The sequence below is a fragment of the Chamaea fasciata genome, unplaced genomic scaffold (genome assembly GCF_029207755.1).
Source record: "Chamaea fasciata isolate MVZ Bird 193981 ecotype frontalis unplaced genomic scaffold, bChaFas1.0.hap1 SCAF_2, whole genome shotgun sequence".
NCBI lineage: Eukaryota > Metazoa > Chordata > Aves > Passeriformes > Sylviidae > Chamaea > Chamaea fasciata.
In genome coordinates this window covers 96,156,040-96,180,768 of record NW_027094087.1, presented here as the reverse complement: position 1 = coordinate 96,180,768, position 24,729 = coordinate 96,156,040, and the positions used below count along the sequence as shown (strand labels likewise).

The following is a 24,729-nucleotide window of genomic DNA, read 5'->3' as shown; positions in this document are numbered from 1 at the left end:
CTTTGTGCTCTGGGGCTGTTTTTCTGTTAGGCACTGTTCAGCTCTATTCTCTATTTGCTCATCCATCCTGGAGGAATATTGAAAGTATATTCATATGTTTTTGGGTCTGTGGCCGTGAATGGACAGGTGAGGTAGATGGTACATGTAAATAAGATTAAGAAAATGCATCCTGTGGTGGATTAATGCCAAGGAATATGTTATGGAGGTCAAAGATGGGGGCCTTATCACCCAGCAGAACTCAAAGGGGATCTTGGTATTCAGATTATTTCTCCAGCAGTGAATTCAGACATGTGAGTGAATCACAAGGTTGTTTATTGTCAACTCAGAAAAAATAAAGCGAGACTGGTTTATGTGTAGACTGAGGCCAGTGTGGAGACATTCCTAGACAGGGTGGAGCCCACAAGGCTAGCAGTGCTGTCACTGGGGAGGGAGCAGGTCCCAGTTTGCACTGAAGCCGGAGAGACAGAGCTTTGCGATATGATCTGTTCTGTGGTGAAATTTGCTTAGGAGGGTTTTGCCCCTGATCTCTCTACCTCACAGCCCTGGCCACTCACTCGTGCCTGCATTACGGCTTCTTGCCTGTCCTCAATTGTGCTGCTACAATTGAGTGTGGGGCCAGGCTATTGAGTAGGTCTCTAAAGCTGTCTAGGTTAAAGATAGCCTTCCAAAATAATTTTGCATTTTTGAGTTTTATACCAAAACCATTTCAGCTGCCTTATTTTATACAACCCTTAAAAGTACCTATTTCAGCACAACTGACATGGTAACTGTCAGTTAACTGAAAGGTAACTTAGCTTCTCAAATCTAAAACAAATGTGTCATGGAAATATACACAAAGAAACTATGCCACCTTGCTGGTGAAGGAAAAGTGCAGGGGCTCTACTTTCTTCCAATATCAACATTGTAATGAACACAAACATTAGCTTAATTTTAATGAATTACACTGCCCTGATGGATCAAGATCAGACAGGCTCAATGCTTTGAAATCAATGGAAGTTTTGCCTCTCCTTTGTTGTAAGCTAAGATTAGCCTAGAGAAATGAGGCTCATGGCTGACCTGATCACTCTCTACAATTCCCTTAAAAGACAGTGTAGCCAGGTGGGTCAGTCTCTTCTCACAGGCAACCAGGGACAGGACAAGAGGAAACAGCCTCAAGCTGTGCCAGGGGAGGTTCAGAGTCCTGTTATGTTCAGACATCAGGAGGAAATTCTTCGCTGAAAGGGTTGTCAGGCATTGGAATGGACTGCTCAGGAAGCTGGTAGAGTCACCATCCTTATAGGTGTTCAGGGAATGGCTGGACATAGCACTCAGTACCATGGTCTAGTTGACAAAGTGATGACCAAAGGTTGAACTCGATTATCTCAGAGGTCTTTTCCAACCTAAATGATTCCATGAGTCTGTAAGATTTTTTTTTTTCGATCTTTTCCTCAGAGAGGGACTTGGAGTTTTATTGTAGATTAGTATTTAAATATAGATTATGTTTTACCATATATCAACACAGAATCTGGATCGTGTGACTATTGAGAGACTGGGAAAGGATGCCAGGAGTTCCATCTAGTTCCATCCTCTCTCCTGAGATGGGCTCACTCATACCTACAGTCTTCCTGGCAGTATTTGCCTAAACTTTTTTTGGACAAAACTTTATTTTAAAATCCACACATCTTCTTAGCTAAACATTCCAGTGTCTAGCTGAGGAATCTCCACACCATCTAGTCTGTGTTTGACACACAACCAATATTTCATAGCCACACATCAGTGCAGAGTAATATAATTCCCAATGGAAACAGTGGTGGCAGCAACACAGAAACTTGGCAAGACCCTGAGGATGTTTGCTCCTTTTTCTTTAGCCAAATGAACCCAATGATTTAGTGAATATAGTTAACAAATAAAGTTGGGGTTGCTGGCATTTCTGTGCATACATTAACTCAAAAAGAATTGAAGAATCAGTAATTTTCTCTTTAAGCTGTAATTCCTTGCCAGGGAATATTGGTAGTTTACTAGTGTAATAAGTTGACTAACTAGTGGCATAAATACATGGAAAGATCTTTTTTCTTTTTTTTTTTTTTTTCCTTACAACTATAATATGATATAATCTAATGTTATTGTAGGCCTTGAGGGAAGAGATGACGGTACTATTGATTTGTACCTTTAAAACTGAAACCTACCAAGATTGTAAAGAATGTACTTTAGAAACCAAACTGGAAACAATATATAAGAAACAAGCTATTCAACTGCCTTCATTTAAACACCACTTGAAAGTGCTTTACAGCATCACAAACAGTCAAAAGATAGGTTCTTGCAGCAGTGAAAAAAATACCAATGATGAGATAAACTGCTATTTCAGAAGAGACTGGAGAGGAAATGAAGGTGCTGTGGAGTTTCTATATTGTCAGACAGTACAGCAAAGTCAAGCCCAAGGGAAGATGTATAGGAAAAATTGGATTGCTAGAAAAAGCTGGAATAGTAACAGCCACCATGTCCTGGTTTGTTGGCATTTTGCGTCATATTGCAATGTCTAAAAAATTATTACATTAAAAAAAAATTCTTCTTTCTCTGAATCCATGAGAATTTAAAAAATTGAGAACAATTAAGAGTGAAACTAAGATTTCTGTATCATTTCTTTAAAAATGTAATAACATTTTGAGGACCTCTTTCAAGAGATCATCTGTTTGTCAACACTGTTGGCTTATTCCTCCCAATCTCTAAACTTTTTTTTTTTTTTAAATTGTCTTTATTGCAGTATTTGGGACAGTTCTTTTTTTCTTACATGAAGTTTGGTTATACGTGCCACAGTTAGCAACAGTGGTTACTATAGGCATTACAGTGGGTTAAGAGAAAAAGGTTTTTAGGGAGCACCTAATCTCCCAGCCATTCTAGGCATCTTGGAAAGAGGCAGTCTTTGTCTCTACATTGATCATAAACAGAACCTGAAGTGACCGGTTTGGATATAGATTCCTACATCAGATGAATCATACCCTGAAAGTTGCACTGAGTATTCCTGGTTACTGAGAGCACTGATTTTGACATTGGTTTTGTAATAACTTGTACAAGTTATTTCCGTCTTTTGCAATACATCTGGATTCAGTGAAGTGTCAGATGAAGAAGCAAACACTTGCAGACTTTTTGGCTCTGCCTCAGTTAGGAACTAAAGAGCACACCTTCCCCACAGGCAAACATGTTGCAACATAAAATGCAAATAGCTGAAATAAAAACAGAAGCAATAAAGAAATGGCTCTTTATGTGCCCTCGAGGAAGAGGAGAAACTGGCAAGACATTTGCAAGACAATTCAGGGAAGAGTCATTTGACACAACCATGATGACAATCATATTATTGGTTTTAAAAGTCTTGACTTGTCACGAAACATACTTTGCTACAGATGTAACTAAATAAACAACAAAAGAACTCAGTGCCGACAAGGAAAGAAATTCACATTTAATACATGTTACTTCACATTTCTCTTACAGGACAGTTCATTCAAAGTCAGCTCTTTGAGCATGGTAAATACTTTACACCAAAAAAAAATAAATTAATCAATAATGTTTTTATTTACAAAAGAGGAAAACTGGCAAAATTTAATTACCTTTGCTGCTCAACAGCAGTTATCTCAAGGACAAACCTCTGGTAATAGGTGAGTACTAAGATGGTGACTCAACTGGTTCATATAAGAAAATAGTGTGGCTACTAAGGAATAAAATTCTGCAGTTCCTTAACTTTACAACCACTGATGCTGCTGTCCTTATCTCTTGACTATGCTCTTGTTCTTGAAACAGCATGAGGGGATTTGTCCTGTCAGGATTTTGTGAGAGCATTTGCAGTCACAGGAAATTTGTATGAGAGAGAAAATGTCCCACTTAGCAGCAGGAGGATGACAGCCACAATCCCAACAGGAATGGCAGCACCAGCTTCCTGTGCCGCTGGACTGGAGGGCATGTAGTAAGAAGGAGGAAAAGCTATGCTCTGGTTGTGAGTTACAGAATAGAAATTCCAGCTCACGGGAATCAGGACACACAGACCAGCAAATATGTAGAAGATGCCACCCACCAGGAAGAATGGGGCAATGAGAGTTTTGTGAGTGATTCCCATATACACATTTCTCAGAGCAAATATTGTAGCAGCCAGTCCCAGCAAGCCTGTGAACATAGCGATCAACAGGAGACCCTGAGCAGCATAAATTTCATGGGGGATGAAGGAGTCATAGCCACTGAATTTATGGCAAAACTGTTCTCTATAACCAGGTGAGACGTGAAGGTAACTGATGAAGCAGACTTTCCAAATCCCCACCCAGGCAATGCCAGAGGAGATGACAGTAGTGTTGTCCACATGCCACACTCTCCATTCCACAATTCCCATTGAAACAGTGCACAGGATCCAGCCTACTGTGCCCAGAACAAAGGCAGCAAGCTGGAGGTGTGAGGTGCTGACCAGGGAGCTCATCCTTTGGAGCTCTCCTGCTCTGTCACAGACACAGTTGCCATGCAAAGAGAGAGAGGCACTGCAAAGAAACAAAAAATAAAATTGCAGAAGCAGTTATTATTTGGGTGAATAGGTGAACCTGTCAGTGAAAAAGAGAATGTGTGTGTGTAGAGGGAAGATGGCAGTCATCTTTCCCCAACTTTAATGAACTGTTGAAATTTAATATCCATGGACAAATAGCATACAGGTTTTAATTCTGTATATGCCATGGTGTCACACAGAGAAGAAAGAGTCTCTGATTAGCTCCCCTAAAGATCTCCTTTTTACATTCACAAAAGGAAAACTAATGGGTTTTTTCCCAAGTTATTGTCTTCTTTGTTAATTAACCATTATGTTCAAAGATTCTTATACACATTACACAAACTCAGGAGCCCTAGAGTTGCTGGCTAGCAGGAACAAAATCTGAGAAAATCCTCTGGTTCCTGACTGTTGCAAGAGATCCTACAAAACAGAATCTGTGCTCCTTTCTCCCGGCAGCTGTGGTTTTGATGCAGGAGCCCAATCTGTACAGACTTCAGCTTCTGTGCTGTCTTTACTGAGTGCTGCTGGGACCAGTGTCAGACAGAAAATGCCACAGTTCAGAGGCATGAGCAAATCCAGGCCACAAAGTCTTAACAACATCCACTGAACTTTGGCCATTTTCAGGTTAATTAGCCATGAATGCATTAGCAGAATCATTTGAATTATCAGAAATGTAGCACTGTGTGGGGGCTGGAGCCTGCATATGCTATCATTGCTTTCTCACCCTCGAACTTCACCCAAGGTTTTTTTTTTTGTGTTTTACCTTTGCAAATTCCTCTTGTTTATAAATTCCCCAGTTTGAATCGTCCTACAACTGTCCTGGAAAATATTTTAGTCATTTAGATTTAAGATTTGTTTGCTGACTGTACATTCTGAGTGCAAATTAGGGTTTTATTGTATTTAAAAAAAAATAAAAAAAAGGAGAGAAAAAAGGAGAGAGAAACAAACCAACACTTTAATTGCCTATGTCTTTTGTATAATTTTTTGAGTACTTATAGGAATGATCTATGATCGGTGAAGATGTGGCCTCAAATTTTTGTAAATCTGATAGGTTTTAGGGATCTGTATATTTCATAAGTTTTCTAAAATACTTTTTCTACTGCTCCTATTTCATTCAAGACTGGAGAAATACTGTACCAAATTGACTCTAATAAGATATGTCTGCCACCATGTTTTGTGTATTAAACATTAAACATAAAGACTAAAGCAACAATTTTTCAATTTACTGATCTTAAGGTAACCAGATTCAGTTTGCAATACAATCTAGTTGCAAAAATCCACCTGTGGAAATCTTAAAAAAGAAATATCTTCATAACAATATGGCCTTAAGCAGGCAGGGTCCATCTTCTCATACCAGTGCCCACTACATACTTACTTTAGTCCTGAAGGTGATGCCAGCTGTGAGAGGATGGGACAGAGTGGTTTTTGATGCCAGACAAACACAGCAACATCTGCAATTTTATCATTTTGGCCTCCCAGTTCATCTGTGTATCTCCAATAGGACTGATTTGCTGTGGGATATATTAATTTCCATTATTGCAAGTGTACATTTCATCCTCTCTAGCATGGACAAAATTGCTCTGGAAGAGCCTCTTTTATTTTTATCTACTTGAACTGAAACCAGTTTCTAAACACTTTTTCAGTTTGCTGTGTTATTTACAAAGTGATTACAAACCCCCCTTTCTAATTAAATGTTTTTACCAGGCATGGAGCACAGTAGCCCCTCTTTCTGTCCCAGTTCCACCTCAAAATAGCATTGTTTCTGTTCCCATCCAGTAATGGGAAGGTGCTGGACAGGAAAGAGTGCGAGCAGAGGAGTCCTGTGCTGACTCCATTTGCCTTCCCTTGGGATCAGTGGAGCACACAGAAGCCAAACCTGAACCATGTGAAGATACCATTTGGAGTAGAGATCATGTGTCTGTAACACTTCTTGTGTACATCATAAACATTTGTTTGAACAACTTGCTGATATCAAGGTCATGAAAGACCTGTCAGCAGGTGAATCCTTATCATCAACAGCTTTTCAGAGCTGTATCAGCCTGTAACTTCATTGACTGAGTGTACCCAACTGTCTGTTCACAGAATTAAATGATACTAAATGTGATTTTAAGCCCACTATCAAACCTGCTGAGATACACAGAATTGTGTCCAGAATTGAATTATAAAATTAAAAATTAGTGAAAGATCTTTTCCCCTTCAATATTCTCAAAAAAACCCACAGAACAAGCAACCACACAGGATGAAAGAATTTAAGGCTTATACAAAAGTTCTGAGAACACTGGGGAATACCAGGTAGCAAAGATGGGCTTTTGATGAGTTATCAGGTGTCTAGACATACAAAAAATTGCTTATGTAGGATGTGATTCATTTTGGCTCATTTTTCCACACCCTGCCCACTGGAGCACATTTGATCTAGCCTGGTATCACTGACGTAGAGTAAAAAACAAAGTTCAAAAGAAATAATTTTGAAATTGATGGTGAAATAAAACTATAGTTCTCACACTTGTCTATTTTGGAAAATCAAACAGAAACCTATAGTTAAAAACCTCCTGGTACTGAGATTCAGCATGAAAATAAGGAACAAAATATCAAGGTAAAATAGTTACAGGATTTTTTCTTGACACATGAAAACATGTCAGAATTATAAAAATAGAGTTCTAGTTCTTGATTCCAGTCTCTATCACTATGAATATTAATAAGCTCATTATAGGTTGTGCTGACATAATGAGAAGACAACAGGTATGTAACACTTGCCAGAAGCATTGCTTTTAAAGGAAGTTTTTGGGGAAAGAGGATCAGGGAAACTCCTTTCCTACCAAGTGTAGAAAGACACATTGATTTTCCAGAACTACAGTGGTAAGTATTTCCAAAAAAAAAAAAAACAAACAAACACAAAACCACCAAAAAAACCCCCCACCCAAACAAGACATTTCTCTTGCAGATGCCAAATAAACTGGGACCGAGCTGCAGAGGGCGTCGTCCTCCAGGATTTCGGCCCTTCCAGCGGTTCCCTTGCTGTGAGAACCTCAAGAGGGAAGAAAGGAGGGAAGGTAGGTCATAGCAGGCTGGGGTTTACAGCAGCGCCTGGGTCAGGGTTTTGTCAGCTTTTGCCTCAGTTGGACCTTGGGGGTGACCCTGAAGAAGCCTCTGTCCACAGGAGGTGGGAGATGCAGGTGCTGAACTTGGCTCAAACAGCAGCAGTGCCATTCCTATAGATTTCAAGGACAAAGGCATCCCTTTTGGAAAGGAAGAAGTTGATCTGTCACCAACTTGTCATCCACAGAAAAAAAAAAAAACAAAAAACCCAACCAATCAATGAAAAAAACCCTTTTAATTTTTTTTTAAATTAAATAAATTGAAACTTCTGGTCCCTGTGCAAACGTCCTTTTCAGCTTTCTAGGAGAAAAATGTGAAAGCTCAGTCCCTGCATGTTTGAGCTATATTGGATAAAATACAGTTCAAAGCCCAGATCATATAGCAGTGTGCCAACACAGATACCACTGGCCAGTTTCATGCTTTAGCAATTACATAAATATTTTGAATTAATTTAGTTAGTGTAGTAAGGGTACCTATATGGTCTGAATAATAGAATGATGTAACACAACCACTAGGTGAAATGTCCTAAGGCAAATAAACTCATATTCAATCAGCTACAGGAGATCTTCAGAGGTAATTAGGTGGTGTCACTGAGGTGCAGTTCTTGATTCAGGAGCTCACTCAGAGCTGCAGACTTCAGCATTCCAACTTTGCAGACCAGCTACTTCATGGGATGGGGTCAGCCTACAAAGGCAATCTGGCCAGCAGGAACAAGCCAGGTCTGTGTGGTGTCTGTGTCAGTGGATGAAGAGCATGACTGAAAACCCTGTTCACCGAAAGAAGTGAGAAGCGGTTTTGAGAGGTGGCCACAGTGCTGTCTTTCAGTATCCCATTATTTCATCCACATTTCATTTAAAAGCCACTCAGTTCAATCCATCAAGCACCCCAGTAGCTTCTGGGGATGGGCTTTGGAAAGTCTAAAAACAGTAGCTAAAAACAGAGAGCTGCTTCGACAGATTTCTCGCCTGGCAGCCATATCCCCTCCAAATGTATCTTTCATTTCCGTCATTCGGAAGGGCTTTCCTTCACAGATATGTTCACTTCTGCAATTAATACTGTGTCTTCCAGAAAGCTGTTTTAATTACATTCAGTAGTCTATATGCATCTGTTGGGTTTCAGATCTGCTTTCTAAAACTCACCCTGCCTTAAGTTCCTGAAACAGAGACTTAAAAAACCCTGCAGGCAAATGCAAGAGAGAAAAAGAGTTATCAAACTCTCCTAATTCATGCATTTAAATATAATTGGGCCTTTCAGGTTACTGAGTCTCAGGCTCCTTACTGGGGGGATGAAGGCCTGTGCCAGGGACAGATCCAGATTGTAGGGTGGCATAAGGAAGTCCCCAATCACACAATCACCTGCAAGACTTGTCTTTAAATTCATCATTTCATATGTTGGGTTGAGAGCAAGAGGGCTGCAGCTTTCGGAGGCATTGAAGGGAGTTTGCCATTTAGGAGAGGTCCTTTGGTTGGTGTGAGCTGGGTAACACATTCCTCAGCAGCAGCATCCCCTCTGCAGTATCTCCTACCTCTCTGGGACCTGAGGCACCAGGGAGAGCTGGATAGGTCAGTCATCAACACCTGGAACATAAGATCTCAAACACTGAAACTCAGGGAAATGTGAGCTGGAGCTGGGTCTTGCCATGGAAATTTGTGGAAGTCTTACACAAATTGCATGTTCCTTGACGTGATATTCAAAGACTGTGTTAATGCCTTAGGATCCTTAAGTTTGGGTGTGTCTAGAAGAGAGCTTCAGAAATGTTTTTTTATCCTTTTGCCATCACTGTTTCAGCACAGCTCTGGGAGGACAGCTTTATGTCTAAGGCCATCTACTTGCTGTGGTCCAGGCCACAAGAGTTTCCACCATTGGCTGATAAATCAGTCTATTCCTACCTACTTCAACAGACATTTCAAACAGTCAGTGTGAAAGTTCTTTTTCTCCTATTTTCTTAGAAATAAAATTAGCTGGATTTATGACCCATTCCTTGAATACATTTCCCTGACACTCATGAAGTCTTGAACTCTGAAATCTCATGTTTAGATTTTAGCTGTCACTAACATAGTTATTTTCAGTTAGAAAAGACAAACTAGTGGGGTCTAGAGTCTTAAAAGTCATTGTAGGGTATGTCCAGATTTAACCTGTCTAATGTCCCCTGTCCCTCCAGACGTCAATGTCTAATGTTATAAACTCTACTGCTTCCATTTATTCACTGTGTTTCAAAACAAGCAAATGAAAGCAATCTTCTTTTCTCTTCCATCAAGTAAGAATACATTGAAACTTAGCTGTGTTAAAGTCCTTTGCTTATTTCAGGAAAATGTTTTGATTTGCTTTGATAATAGGATAAAATGAAACCAATAATTTCTATATATTCTCACTGTTTTTTTACAGCCTAATTTACTTTTCTGTGGCTGAGCCCATCTTGAGCTCTTGTAACATAAGGAACCATTGCAGGCTGGTAGGCAGTGAGATGGCAGTGGGATTAACCCAGGGCCCAGACGACCCCATATTATCAGAGTTGCTACAGATTGCTTTGCCTCTGTCTTGAAGGCAGCTCCATTTAGAGCCAAAGTGGAACAGTTCAGAGACATTCCAGGAATGACAGCCCCTGAAAAACTAAGGCAGATTACCTGGCTGTGTTGAGATGGGATACTTCCAGAAAGCTTCAGAAACCAGAAGGAGCCCAAAAGTTTGCCTACTCTGGGCATCTGGCACAGAGAAAAGAGCTCTGAGGGTTCAGTAATGTAAATAAGTCAACCACATCTAGGTCCCAGAGATCTCACACGCGACTGGGAAGATGAAGGCACTGAACACACACTTGGGGCATGGGAAGATGTCACCCGAGAGGAGACACCTCCCAGCCAAAATAACAGGAACCAACGCTTCCTGGAGCTGCAGGAGAAATTAAGAACTCCTGAAGCAACTTGAATGTCAGCCTGGAAATGCTGCACAGGCACCCAGCTGGGAGGTGGGAGCATTCCCTGAGCCAAGGGCATGTAAGGAAGCACCTGCTAAAGGGGCAGAGGGAGAGCACAAAACCTGCACACAGCAACCTGCACACAGCAGGCGAGGTTTCCTTCACAGATGGGGGAAGCGGGTGCAAGGAGAGCCTTCCAAAAGGATAGGAGACTATACTTCCTTCCTAGTAAATGATAGCACAGCTAAAATAAAATTCACTGAAACATGTTCCAACAGAAGAGCGATGCCTGAGTCTCCCTGTGTGAACCCGCTTGCTTGCCAAAAAACTAGGAATTCTACTGCAGCTTAAAGAGAAAGTTCATGATGAACTCTTCTTATATAAAATAAGCATAAAATTATTTTTCCCAGCCCACGTAAGCAGAAATTCACTTATTTCCCCTTTCATGTTTTAAGCAAGTATTTTTGCTTTAGTTGATGCCAGGCATCACATGCATTTCTAAATTAACATTGGAATCCTGCTTTTGAAATTATTATAGCCTAGATGCAGCTTTATTGGACTATACTGAACATGGTTTACTAACTAAACCCTTCGTTTAATGTAAGTCTTGCAGCAGAAAGGGAATTTTTAAAAAACCTAACAGTATAGTAATTACAAAGGTCTCTTCTTAGCAACATCTCTATGATTTAATGCTTGAAAACTTAATTCTTCAATTCCTAGTTGGGAAAGCATTCTTTATAGAAAGCAAATAAATACTTAAATCTCTCCCCATCTGTTCTCTATCAGCACTTCATAAAATAAGTAATATTAGGAAAAAAAGGGGGGACTTACTTCTCTGAGTCTGAGAGCTGCCTAAGGCTTTGAAGCAGTGTCAGCTGGATGAAGCAAGTTCCCAAAGGGAGGTGGAAAAAATGCCCCTGCAAATTGTCCAACTTGTTACACTACCAAATAGGTACCTCACAGTTCCTTGTCACTCTCCCACTAAGTCAACAAAGATGTAGGAAGTCAGTTAATCATTAACATATTAAAAAAATATGAAAGCTTTGTCATATGCCATTTATTCTAATTGCTTTAAAACACTTACTGAAGCATATAGATAACTCACATGGAAATTACAGCTTTTTGTACGATACCCTTTCAGAAAATCTACCTTTTTGATTGCATGATTTTTCAGCTTGAGATCACCACAATGCCCCAGTCTGACAGCCCAAAGGAGACAGAATTCTCATCTCAAAGAGAACAAAGTGATTTCATAATCCTTTCTTTGTTAGATTTTTCTTCCTGTATTTATGCAACTTAAATTAGTGCAGCTCTGCAGTGGGAAGAAATATAGGGGATAAAGAGAAGTTTTTCTGTGGAGTAAATTCAAGCTGAACTGCACTCTTGATGGAATCTGATGGTTGGCAGCACCCACACTTTCGTACAAATAGTACTATGCTTGCTATCTCAGATTCTTAAAAAAACACACACATTTTTTAAAATTGTGTTTGCCTTGCTTCATGGTTTTCCCATGAATGTAAACAATGGCTCTTACAAATTAGAAGAATGTTCTTAACTCCTAAGCCCTGATAAACTCCAAATGATGCACTGGCTCAGCTGGTTACGGAACAGTGCTAACAACACCAACATTCTGTGTTCGATCTCTCTACGGGCCATTCCCTTAAGAGTTGGACTCGTTGATCCTTGTGGATCCCTTCTAACTCAGAATATTCTGTGCTTCTGTGACATTTCAAAGCTTGGTATCAAAAGACAAGTAAGTTTATTTCATAGAAATCCCCTGAAATGGGGAGGCCTCATTGAAAAATTCTTCTCATTGTAACATGCACAATGGCTGGTCATTGCCATCATTAATTCATACCCTCCTGTTTTCTGCATCACCTTTAATCCTCTCCTGCTGTATCTTCCAGCCAATGCGTGTTCAGTGGTTCTTTGTGCGGGTAATGCAGCCTGGCCATGCCAACAGAGTCTTGGCCTGTCCTGCAGCTCTCCAGCCTGGGGTCTCCTCTCTGGCTGCTCACAGCTGGATGGGGCTGGTTTGGTGCACAGGCAAACTCAGCTGCTCAGGCTCTGCTGTTGCGTGACAAGAAGCCCAACACACACACACACCCCCCAGTGGGCTGCTGTTGTCTGCCAGACTCCAGGATGGCCTTCTGACATCCTGACAGGGCTGCTGATTCACAAGGACAGCATCCTTGGGCAGTAGGCAGCTGGCAGATAGATTCCTTTTCTTGCATTTAATAACTGTGTGGGACAACATTTGCAGGGAAAACCACTGCTGATTTTACACATGAAGCTGCTGCACACCCCCATTTGTCTCACCCTGTGATAGGAAGGGCATCCCCTACACCACTCCTCGAAGAACAATTCTTTTCTCACCAAATTCTCTGTCTCTGACCTATTTCTTCTCAGTCAAAAGGAAAAAAAAAAAGCAAACAAAACCCAACACGACAACAAAACCCCACACGACAACAAAACCAAACTCACCATGATGTTTAAGAGATTAAACTGTACTGAAAAATAATGTGTTCAAAATATCCATCAGCCACCATCACTACAGTGAAGTTTAATTCAACTGGAAATCTACAGTGCTCCATCTGTGATAACAACCAGCAGCATAAGCATCATTGCATTAGTGAGAAATACAACACACACAAAATGGAATGGAAGAAGATAGGAAGCAAATGACAGTATTAAGTCTCTTTTCTTCTCAGTGTATGATTATGACTTCTATAAACATATTCTTTTCTAGTGTAATAGCGACAAGTTATTAGGAAGCAGATAGAAATTAACCAAGTTTCTAACTACTTTATTTAAAGGAACACATTTTAAACCTAAGACTTTAGTGTTCCTTGAATGCCAATGGTTAATACTTTTTGAGGCAGAAAACATTTGCTTTCTTCCACCATGGCCTGGACCCAAAGCACATTGAAATCTGTGGAAATAGTTCTGCTGACTTCAAAGACCTTTAGATCAAGCCCGGTCCCTTCTGTGGTTTACAATTTCATTGTTAAATACCACAGAACAGGAAATATTTGTTTCAAGTTATTTTTCCTTTTATTTGCTACACATTGAAAAACCAGCCTGAAAGCAAGATGCTGTGCAAGGTTCACTGCCCAGTGAGTGGTACCACGTAGGCAGCTGGAAGAGCCCCTGAACAGCTTGGAGGCTCAGGTACAAGTACTTTCTCACTTTTTGTTCCTGAGACAAAGGCTGCTTCTTCCAGGAAGCACAGCAGCCTCCCTGCAGCAGCTTGCCACCCGGTGATCAGTGTTAGAGTTGTTGCATCCTCACTTTTGGTCACTCCCTGCTCGTCCTCAGCAGATCATCAGACCAGAAACTCTCCAAATCCAACACTGAACCTAAACGTGGGCCTCTGAAACCACTGCTTGAGTCTTAGAAAAGTATTTCTACAAACAACTTGCCTAACTGTTTACCTTTATGGCCAAACCAAATTGTCCTTTAAAACTTGGGAATTTCAGAGATGAGACAAACGCCTCTGGCAAACTCAACACATCTCTCATCATCAAGTGCTTCACAGCCCAGCAGCAGCTGACCTTGCGCCTGTTTTGCCCGGGCCTCTTCAGACGCGGATCACAAATGCGTTGTCAACAGCCGCCTCTGAAGAGGCCACCCACTGCCAGGCTCAAGGGACTCCAGAGGGAAGCACTGCACATTATCAGATACTCAGCTCAATCCCAAACTACACCGACCTTGTTTATAGCTGCCAGCAGGTGCTGCTTGTTTCTATGGTTAACCCCACTGGCTGGGAAGTTTTCTGGCTCCAGAGAACTTGCTAATAGGTTTGTTGTGATTATGTCATTATATTTTGTGTAGCCTTGATTCCTCTTCTGTTTTGTGAAGTTCCAAATAAACATCCACAATGCTCAGTCCCTACTATCCTCAGTGTTCGTTCCACTTGCCCAGTGTGGGTGGGATTTAAACACGTTTTAGCCTAAAATTACAGTGGACTCCGACATTGTATGAGAGGGATTATATCCCTCCCAGCAAGAGAAAGAGTGTTCAAAGTCCAATTTAGGTGTTACAAGCTAGGGAGACTGCGCCTCACTCATGTCTGAACTTGCTTCCTTTCAGTCTTGCACAGGCCTAATATTCCTAACAATGGTCATGTACTTTTTAGTACTTCTTCTATCCAAAATATGTCAGAGACCTTTTGTCCAGCATTTACACCACTAGCAGTGTCCTCAGAGTCCCTGCTGACACACTAACATCCCTTTATTTTTGTCCTTAACTTTCCCTAGATTCCCTTATAACTGAGCTAGACAATTCACAGAAACTTCATAAAAAGAATCTGAGCCTTTTACTGTCGGTCAGTTAAAAACCAGGGGGAAGAGGGAACGCACAAACACAGCTGCCCCGTCTATCCCCAGCATGGGCTGTTTGAACCTTTCCTTCGGAGACCAGCAACTGTAGATCCATTGGAATGGGCTCACTATTAGTTTTTGAAACAAAATTGAGCTGACTATTACAGGCTCAAAAAATTTAAGAGGAATGATTTCACTGTGATTGTGTCTCAACAAGGGGCTGATTTAAAACCAATAAAATTTGTCTTTGGCTTAGCAAGAAGTTGATTTTTTTTTTTCCCGGAGATGCAGAACACAAAAGCTGGCATGCATGAAATGAAGGGCTGCTAAAATTAGACGCACTCTTGTGGTTTGGGTAGGCTCCTGGTTATTCCCAGATACCCAAAAGTAGGTCATTCAAAGCTTAACAAAGACATTTCCCTCAGACTTGACATTTTAGAGCCAGTTGAAAAGACCACCTGATGGGAGAATGTTATCAGCACGTCACACTGGGGTTTCACTCTGCCTTGGCAGTGTTTCTAAGAGAGCTGCAGTGTTACAACACCAGGCTTTTGTCACTTCACTGGAGCTGCTATAGCAGCTTGCTCTTATCAGCTGTTAGAAGTGACAAGGAAATCAAATACCAATGAATTTTCATTAAAGGGAATGAAAGTAAGAGATCAATAGAAACCTTCAGCTGGTAACAGAGCATAGGGGTTTAACAGCTTTAGAAAGCAACTCCCTGCACAAATGATGGGGCACAATTAAAGTACTAGTTTAGGGGAACCATATGAATAACTGGTTGCTCATTAGCTGATGATGGCATGATCTGAGGTAGGAGATCTCTAGGATCTTTACTGACACCCTAAAAGGGTTTCTGTACCTTTGCCCCAATTCCTGGCTACTATAATAGCTAAACAACGACTGTGATCTTTCATCTGACCAGTACCCTATTTAGATTAATGCAGTCGGAAGTAGATACAAATATTCTTGTGATCCAGAACAGAAGTAAAATAGGATACTGCAGAAAGCAAAACAGATTTCCTATGAAAACCCAAACAGCCACAAGCTGGATGCCGGTGGAGAGCAGAAGGATGTAGTTCTGTAAAAAGCCCCAGACAGGGCAAATTCCTTAAATATGTGAAGGGAAGCAGATTTTCAAAAGCATTTTATTCCAGCATCTCCAATGCAAAGGCAGGACAACCCTACTTTTTATCCTTGTGCTGGTTTGTCATTTGTTGGGGCAGTGGGGGAAAGAAGTGCCACACTGCCTTTGCTTTCCCTCAAAGCCCTCCATAGCCAGCTGACAATTTACGAGACAGAGATGAAAGGTCATCAATGCTCCAGCACATGCTGGAGCTTGGGACAGTTTCAAAATGTTGGGACAACCACCTGGTAGGTTCTGATGAAGAAGGGAATGCTTTTGTGGATAGCTAAATTGGCCAGCACAGGAGCACTGGTAGGAAACCCCCAACAAAGGAGAGAAAACCAAAGGCAACTTAGTAATTAATAATTGAACCAGTAAAAGGAGAAGGCAGTTCCTATAGGTGCATGGGTGGAGAGGGTCTGTAATAGAAGAAAAAAACCAATTGTCTAGGCCATGCTGCCTGGAGTGCTCAAGGCCCATTTGTGCAAGCCAAGGGCTTGCAAAGTCCCACCTGTTTTCCTGACCTGTCAGCTCCAAAACACGTTACGATTACTGCTGCTCTTTAAGGACCCCTGTTATAAAACTGCAGGCAATCTAAATATTTACTGAAGTAGTCACACCTCAGTACGTGACTGTGTTAATGTAAGAACAGCAAACACAAAAGGTGGATTTATAGGGACCATAAAATTTTCATTCCGAGTTTCCTGACTTCCAGAGACTTTATGGCCAACCTTCACATTGCACTTTCCCCGTCATTTGTGACAACAGTACTGCACTCCTGACACCCTTGAACATTTGCACTTGATTTTATTTTCATGCACCTGTCTAGCACTCGCTGGGTCCTGACAGGGCTTTCTCTGCTCAAATGAGTCTCATGCTGTATGTGATGCTCAATAGCGCACACACAACTTTTAAATCGCAGTTTTTATCAGTGAGTGCTCTTATAAGTTGTTAAGACATACTCTCTCTACTCTCTTAGTAATTTATGAGAGCCTCTTCTCTCATTTTCCTGTCCTTTGCATTAGATATGGACTGTAGGATTAGACACAATCTTTTAGAAAGTTTTTAAGGTTTTCAGCAATATTGCATCACAAGTTACTACTTTTTCTGCGTTCCTGTGTTTCAGCCTTTTTCCTAGAGCATAGAGCTCATGTGAACTTATCAATCACTGCGATCCCCACACAGGTTTAGAGTCTGGTCTATGTCATTGCCCTGTCCATGTGGTTGCCATCATTTTCTCCTTGATTAATTGCTTTGCATTTCACCATATGAAACGATAATTTGTTTGAACACGCCCAGACTACCAATTTTTCTCTGCGCAACTTTCCTCTTCATTGTTTGCCATACATGTTGCAAACGGTGACCATTATCACTGGGCTTCTGTTGTAATCATCTCTTATTGGTTTGGTGGAACTCCCATTGCAAGAAATGCTGGTCTAAGTAACTCCACCTTGGCAAAACCAGCGTGACAATGAAGTTTACTCACCTAAGTTTCTCCTTCCCTATAGTCTAAAAATAGGAAGTGCTGGGTTTTAAAAAATTCTTTAATGGGGCACATTCTGGTCACACTTATCCATGGAGTATTTCTGCTTTCAAATTCACCGATGGCCTACCATGAACTATGTAAGAACGGCCTGGGAACAGAAACCCAAGATCCTCTACTCCCTATTGATGGAAAGGCTAAATATTTAGATCTTCAGCTTCTTACTCTCTAAATTATGCTTTCCTGGCAGAACATAATGATCCAACTTAAACAGGAATTGGGTATTGCTCTGCCCTACCAGAAGCCTGGTATTAAATCGAGCTCTGAAGAGCTGGCAATTAGATAAGCAAAAGCACAGAGAACAAGCCAGGTCACTCATTCTGTAAATGTGTGTTGTGCTGCAAACAGCCTCATCTCCCAGCTTGTGTGACTTCAGCATCTCAGCATGTCCAGCTAGCTGGGCTGTTTAGTGAATTTAGGATGACCACAGAGAAACAGTAACTTCTTCCTCAAAGGGCAACTTCCTCAAGGCTCCTTAGTGCCAGAGAGCTGTTCCAATGTCTCCTGAGCCAAGAAAGGGGTGTCACTGAATGCACAGAACATGATGGTCTTACACAGTTTGATCTGAGATTCTGAAATTGCAAGTTATTCCCCATACCTTTAATTTTCAGAGACTCTTTAAGGTATTTTTTACATTGTGCTAACTAAAAAGCCTGCCATAGCACATGGAGACCAGACACTTCTGCAGTGTCACATATGGATAAAAAACACGGGAAATTCACGGTCCCAAAGCACTTTACCACTAGTTTTAGTTTTCTTCCTTCAGGGCACTGATCCTTCCAGGTTTTCTTGGTTTTCACTTCCTTGTGATATGTATCACCCCATCAATAAGAGAATGACTGCTCCACCCCTTTCCAGTCAGTACTGGCCACTTTCAATCATCGCAGCTTGTTTTCCCATTTTATCTCTGGAGGAACCATACCTGTGTGAGAAAGCTGCTGAAGCTGCAACTCCTGGGAGTGGCAATAAATAGTATTCACAGGACTCATGCCTTTCATATCTAGATATTGAGATAAACAATCTTATCTTCATTCCATTGCTTATTATTTAGCCTGTGGCTGCTCATTGTACTTATGTTTCTTTGAGGCTTTTAGAAAACACACAAGTGTAATTTATCAGTAACAAACAATATGAAGAGCAGACAGCTGGGAAGTGAAACAGATGTTGAAACTAGATGATTCTCATAATGAAGATTTTGTTAATTCCTCTCAGGCTTTTGGACTTCACAGTTCCACTAAAACAATGTTTTGGTAAAACTCTTATAAGCAGATATCCATCACCCCATCTCTAGAACACGTTCTCCATAAGGAACAGCATCAAATCAACAACTCTTGGTAATGTCAGACCACAGCTTCGTCAGAGCCAGGACTGGTTCATCTTACAGAAGCTGCTTGGAATGAATAGTTAACAGTTGCAGCTTGGTATGCACTTAAGAAAATGCTTTCTTTCACTAATTCCATTAAAATATAGGAACATGGACCTAAAATTCTTGACAGTTCTCACCTGGGACATGCACCATCCAGGCTTTTTAGATGCCATTTTGCTGGAGATTTTATGTTACTGAAAGTATGATTGTTTTTCTGTATCTTCCACTACATCTTCAGCTTCACAGTCACAAATCCACTTGCTTTAATTAAAATCTCTCCTATGTTAAGACAATCACAAGCAGCAAATTAAAATATTCCAAAGAAAGATGAAATGCATTAGGAATCTGGTTGTTCTCTAGTGGCACTGTTGTAGGTTAGCAAATGACACATAGAGGGGGGATACACAGAATTCCTCCTTCTGCTTCACCCCAGAAGAGGTGCCAGAAATCACCGCAGATATTCTTGGTATCCCACTCCTGGCAGCAGCAGCCCCAGGTGATCATCAGCAGCAGGCAACACATAATTACAGTTTGAGGATATTATTTCTTGTTAACTTTACCAGGAAGCAGTCTGTTGCATGGAAGGGAGAACACAGGCTCCACCAACACTGATGTATTTGGCAATAGTGGAAGGCACATCCTAGCCACAAGGCCATCTCCCCCTGCAAAACCTGCCTCCAAGACAGACACCAAAGCATCCAAAAATTGAGGCCATTGTGAGGATTTTTAACGTGTGAGAAAAAAATTTGCATTTTACCAGCCTTATGCTCAGGAAAGGCTCAACTGCTGTGACTAAAATAAAACTCAGCCTAAGACACAACAGCCCACAGGGTTACAACCAGGAAAAAGGTGTTTATTGTAGCCTGTCCTAAAGCAATACTTGCTATGCTTGTAGGGGTGCTACTGCAGCCTGAGTGAGAATTACCTCCTGCTACTGAACTGCACCCAGTTTATTTCAATTCAGATTTTCCTCTGGAATGTAATAAGTTAACCTACTTCAAACGTGTCTTGGTTTGGGAAAAATGGAACAACTTTATCCATAGAAACATTATCAAAAAAGGAGGTAGAAAGAATGAAGCCCAAGATTTCACAGGTGAATTGCTAATTCACATGGATTACCCATCTTACAGTTTATGGATCATTATAATTAGTTTTATGGATCATTATAATTAGTTAAGTTGCAGACTAGAACTGTGGTAATTGTGATAACCAATTTACCACTGCTGACAACTGACAATATATAATCCAGTTTAAAGATGTAATTGTTAATTTTCATAACATCCTGTGGGCATGATCTCCTCAAGTATATAGAAAAAAACCAATTTAACCTCTAAAAAACCTGCACAACTGAGAAGACAAGACACCACTAAAACAGGAGTTGCTTTCTACTGCATATCATAAGGCCTTGCTAGAGCTACTCAACTGCCAACAGGTTACTTCAGCTGTAAAAATGGAGACAATTAAGTGCATCAAAATTAATCACTAGAACTTGATTAGGAAAGAATGTCATGAAATGGTGACTCCTTTGAAATCTCAAAGTACTCCATGGGAGAAAATTTAAAAAACTGAATTTCAGTTCCAAGAAAGACAATTTTAAAAAAGAAATCAAATAGTACACAAAAACTAGATTGTTATTCCTCTGGAGCTGCCATCCTGGACGATACCTAATGCTCATGAAAACAGGCACAAACAGGTGGGTCCATGTACAAAGAAAGAGGGATAAGAAGGGTAGAAAGAAATTTAGAAAAATCCTACAAATACCCAAGTTTTTTTCTTTCCCTGACTCCTTTTTCTCAGATTTTATAAAGACCTTCACAGAAAATCACAGATAATTAATCTCCAGGATCAGGCAATGGTTCTGTGATCCGTGGTCACCTCTACTATAAATTTGTGCATACTGAAACACCTGCCAGCGTTTCCCAGTAAGGCAGAAGATTCTGCAGTTCATCTAGAACCCCCATTAAACTGAAGTTTCTGTGAAAGTCTGTTACAGTTGGGAGAGTTCACAAATGTTCTGTTCTTGCAAAAAATCTTGTGCATCACTGACTTTAGATATTTCTGTATGAAGTATCCATTCTAAACGTGGGATGAGGCTGAAGCAGTGGAATTGCCCAAGCAGGAAAATCTAAACTGCTCCCCTGGCGAGTACTCTGTATATAATGAGAGACCCATTTACTTTATTGACCTCATAACACATTTTACCTTTCTGCCATCTCATATTCACACTCCTAAAATACTACATAGACACAAACAGAGTTCTGGTACTAACACTGGGAACTTGAGAATGATTAATTACTTAAAACGTTAAATAAGCTGTGCAAAGACAACAAACTACTTCAGACCACAAGATAACCGGCCTGGCCTTGACAAGCACTATTGACGGGCACCATGAGATGGCCAACACTGCAAAGCAGCAAAGCAAAGCAAAGCAAAGCAGTAGCTTTAGACATGAACACTGCACACAAAAACTAACTCTACATTGAAATATACAGTTTATTTTCTCAAAGTCAAGCAATACCATTTGTCAGTAGGTACGTGTTAAGTGTCAGGCAGGAAAACTGTACATTTTCACTCTGGGCTGCAGGATCCAAACAGTTGGAGAAGCATTGTGGAAATCTTTCACTATACAGAGATCTAGAATTGAGAACAACAAAGGACGAAGAAACAGCCATCCCCAGGATGCCAAAGGCAAAACATTAGCACCAGATTTTTTCAAAAAGCAACAGCACAGCTATTTACAGATTTACATATAACATTGGGAGGCCACCATCTTCATGTTTCCAGGGTGAATGATTTTCAACAGTTTCGAAAAAGGAAAGGAGATAATAGTGTCTACCAACTGTTTTGTGAAAAGGATAATAGCTATAGCTTTCACGATATTGCTACCTTTTATCAGAGATCTAAATCAAAGTACTGTATACAAACACATTGTAATTATAGTATTATTCACATTTCACATACACATTTCAGAGTAACCACAATATGTAAAATTTTTAAAATCCCACAGATAAAACAATGCACACTTTTCTCCAAGCTAAAAGACAAGCATAATTTATGTTTAGTTTTGAGTTTGTTATGGTTAAGGGATAGGTTTAAGGACAGAGACCAGTTGTCCTAGGAACATAGCAGCAAATAACTGTGAGATGTCAGAAGACTACATTTCTGAACTAGGAGGAAGAAACTAAGGTCAGCTGTAGGTCTTGTAAAATGGTAGCTCCATTTGACCTCAACTGATGCACATCAACATCATTTCAATTAAAATTTGGTCCAGGTATACAAAGTAGTGCACGATAAGGGTGTGTGTGGGGACAACAGTCCTTTTGATGTTTGCACCTGCCTGTAAAGGAACTGGTTCCAGAGGATTTTTGCTCCCCAGTTCCTCACAAGAAATTCACTGATCAGTGCCTTTCCAGTTCTCTCCCCACAAAAGCAAGGATTCGGGTAAGGACAGAAAAACTCTTGTGAATGCTGCCATACTGCAGGAGTAGTGGGAAGAATTCTTTGCTCTCTTTTCAACAAAACTGACTGTACTTTCAACCTGCTTAGCTGCAGACTGGCATTCACATCAGCCTTGAAAATGGCTTTTGGTTGGGGAACCTATTTGTCTGAGGAGAGATAAATCTTTTCCTTACTACAATGAAAATGGCATATACACAAAGTCTTCCAAGACTTTTTTTGCCTGCAAAACTTTATCTTAACATAGAACTTGACACTTAAGACACTACAGTATTTCACTGTAGGCATCTAAGCAAGTCAGCATAACCATTACTGTGCTGCAAAAATGAGTTAGCACCTTTTTTTTTAGAGCTACTGGAAATTATCTAAGTCAACAGCAGTATGAGGAGAATACAAGCAGTGATCTGATACAGTGAACTAACATCCTCTCCTTTATGACTGTTCAATGCAAACAGCCCCACTTACGTTCACAGTTACAACGCAGAGTTGCTCCAAGTAATGCACAGTATTTACATGGCAGAATTGTTTCTATTGCGTTTGGTAGTCTGAGAATGAGGAACAAACAGCATTATGTAGGTCAACTTCAGTATAACTTAATTGTCTATACAAAACCATCACAACATTTAGCAACCAGAAGAAAAACACAAGCAGTGTCCTTAACCTACATTTATTTCCATGAAGCGTAGTGGGTTTGGGACAAGAAGAATAAAAACATGCATTAAAAAAAAGCACAAAAAAAGCAAATGAGCCTTCTAAATAATTTAGATGAAAAATGTTTTGAATAAAATCAGCACGGTACTTCCAGCCCGTTTCTTAAATCAAGTACAACTTGGTAAAGAAAATCACTTGCATTGCATTAGGAGGGTGTACAAACATGTCTTGCAAAATAATTTAAAAAAAATCTCCAGCAAGGTAGGCATTAGGTGATTTGCAAGCTGCTTAAGAAGCATTTAACTAGGCTGATTTTAAAGTTGTTTTCTGCAAGGGGAAAGTGCCATCCTATATACAATATTACAAAAAAGTGTCTGATGCCACAGGATCAGAGTGACACTGCATTTCAGCAATCTGAATATATTAGCTATAAGATGCATGCTTCCCCTATTTAATGTGTCTTTAAAAAAACATAAAAACCCACTAAATTTAGAGCTTCTAAATGTGTGTGCATTCATGAATTGCTGTAGGGTTTCCCAGCAGACTGTGCAGCATCTGGACATAAAGGAAGTATACAACCTATTCTTAAAACCGTTGTTTGCATGCACAACTGCCACAGACTTTGAACATACCGAGCAGAAAGGCTAAGAGTGTCTCTTCTTTTGTGGAACTTTCTGGAAGTTTAGCAATAAGGAACAGCTGTAGAGTCCAGCAATAAAAATGTATTCTAAAAAATTAAATACATCATTAAAAAAAAAAAAAGAGCATTATTGCTGTTGTGAGAGCTATTTTTCTCTTGTGCACTTGTTTCTCTACCAGACACTCAAGCAAGCTAAGATACTCATTTACTTTGAAACTCCCCTATCCTTCTTTCCCATTTTTCCCATCGTTGGTTGGTTGGATGTGCCCTTATTTGAGCCGCTCGGGTTGGAGGCTGTCAGTCAGACACTTCAGCTGCTCCTCCCCCAGCTTGATCTTGTCCTCAAGCTCTCTCTGCTCAATGATGAGGGCCGACTTCATTTTCACAAAGTGCTCATAGTCTGCTAAGTTCTCCTCACTCAAGTAGTTCGCCAAAATGTCGAAGACAATGCGCTCTCGACGATCCAGGTTTTCCTTCAGTTCCTTTGCATCCTCATGTTGCTGGGTCAGCAGCTTTTGCTTATCTACCAATGTCCGCTTAGGAGAAAAGAAAAACAGTTAAAAATTCACTGAGTTCACTAGGTTGGGACAACAGCTTCACTGTTCAAATCTCAAGTCTGTTTTATCTACAGAGACCTTCCTGAACATTTAGAAAGGTGGAAAAAGAATGCTCCTTATAAATTCAGACTAATAAAATGCATCAACAAACTGATAAACGTAGTAAATCAATGAAAGATGCAGCATTACTTTCTACTGGCCTCAAAAGCATTACTTCAAAGGCTCCCTTACTATTTAATAGTTATAAATAGCTGTATATCATATAGTTGCCTTTGAAGAATAGTTCTTCAAATTAGGACTTAGCTGTCTTACATCTTCCATTCACAGCACTGGCACAGCTGTGGTTACAGAACCCAGAAACAGACCAATTAATGGAGCAATTTGTTCTTATACAGCTCCTGACACTGTGTATTTAGCAACTCTGCCGCATCCACAAGCCTTCCCAATGACATGTGAAATCCTGTGGTCTTCAGACATGAGCAAAGAGTGAAAGCTGAGGCAAGACAACAGAAGGGCAAAAGGGAAGCAAAACCAAAAAAGCATTATTCTCCGAAAAGGGCTGCAAG

The 24,729-nt window shown here is 40.4% G+C and overlaps 2 protein-coding genes across 5 annotated transcripts in view; both read right to left on the bottom strand.

The window, feature by feature from the left end:
- Window positions 1–3,412: 3,412 nt before the first annotated feature.
- CLDN34 (claudin 34) lies at window positions 3,413–4,435 on the bottom strand. The gene has a single exon (XM_066177505.1). The coding sequence runs from the start codon at window positions 4,433–4,435 to the stop codon at window positions 3,791–3,793; it is 645 nt and encodes a 214-aa protein (XP_066033602.1). The 3' UTR covers window positions 3,413–3,790.
- Window positions 4,436–21,334: 16,899 nt separating this feature from the next.
- The window catches only part of SHROOM2 (shroom family member 2), a 120,095-nt gene continuing 116,700 nt past the window's right edge, over window positions 21,335–24,729 (bottom strand). For all 4 annotated transcript variants that reach the window (XM_066176800.1, XM_066176803.1, XM_066176799.1 and 1 more), the window contains one exon: window positions 21,335–24,142. In XM_066176800.1, the coding sequence (XP_066032897.1) occupies window positions 23,876–24,142 (267 nt within the window). In that variant the 3' untranslated portion in view covers window positions 21,335–23,875. The remainder of the gene's footprint in view (window positions 24,143–24,729) is intronic.

Excerpts from the sequence above, each read along its gene's own strand:
- CLDN34 (XM_066177505.1), bottom strand. The coding sequence starts at position 4,435 with ATGAGCTCCCTGGTCAGCACCTCACACCTCCAGCTTGCTGCCTTTGTT.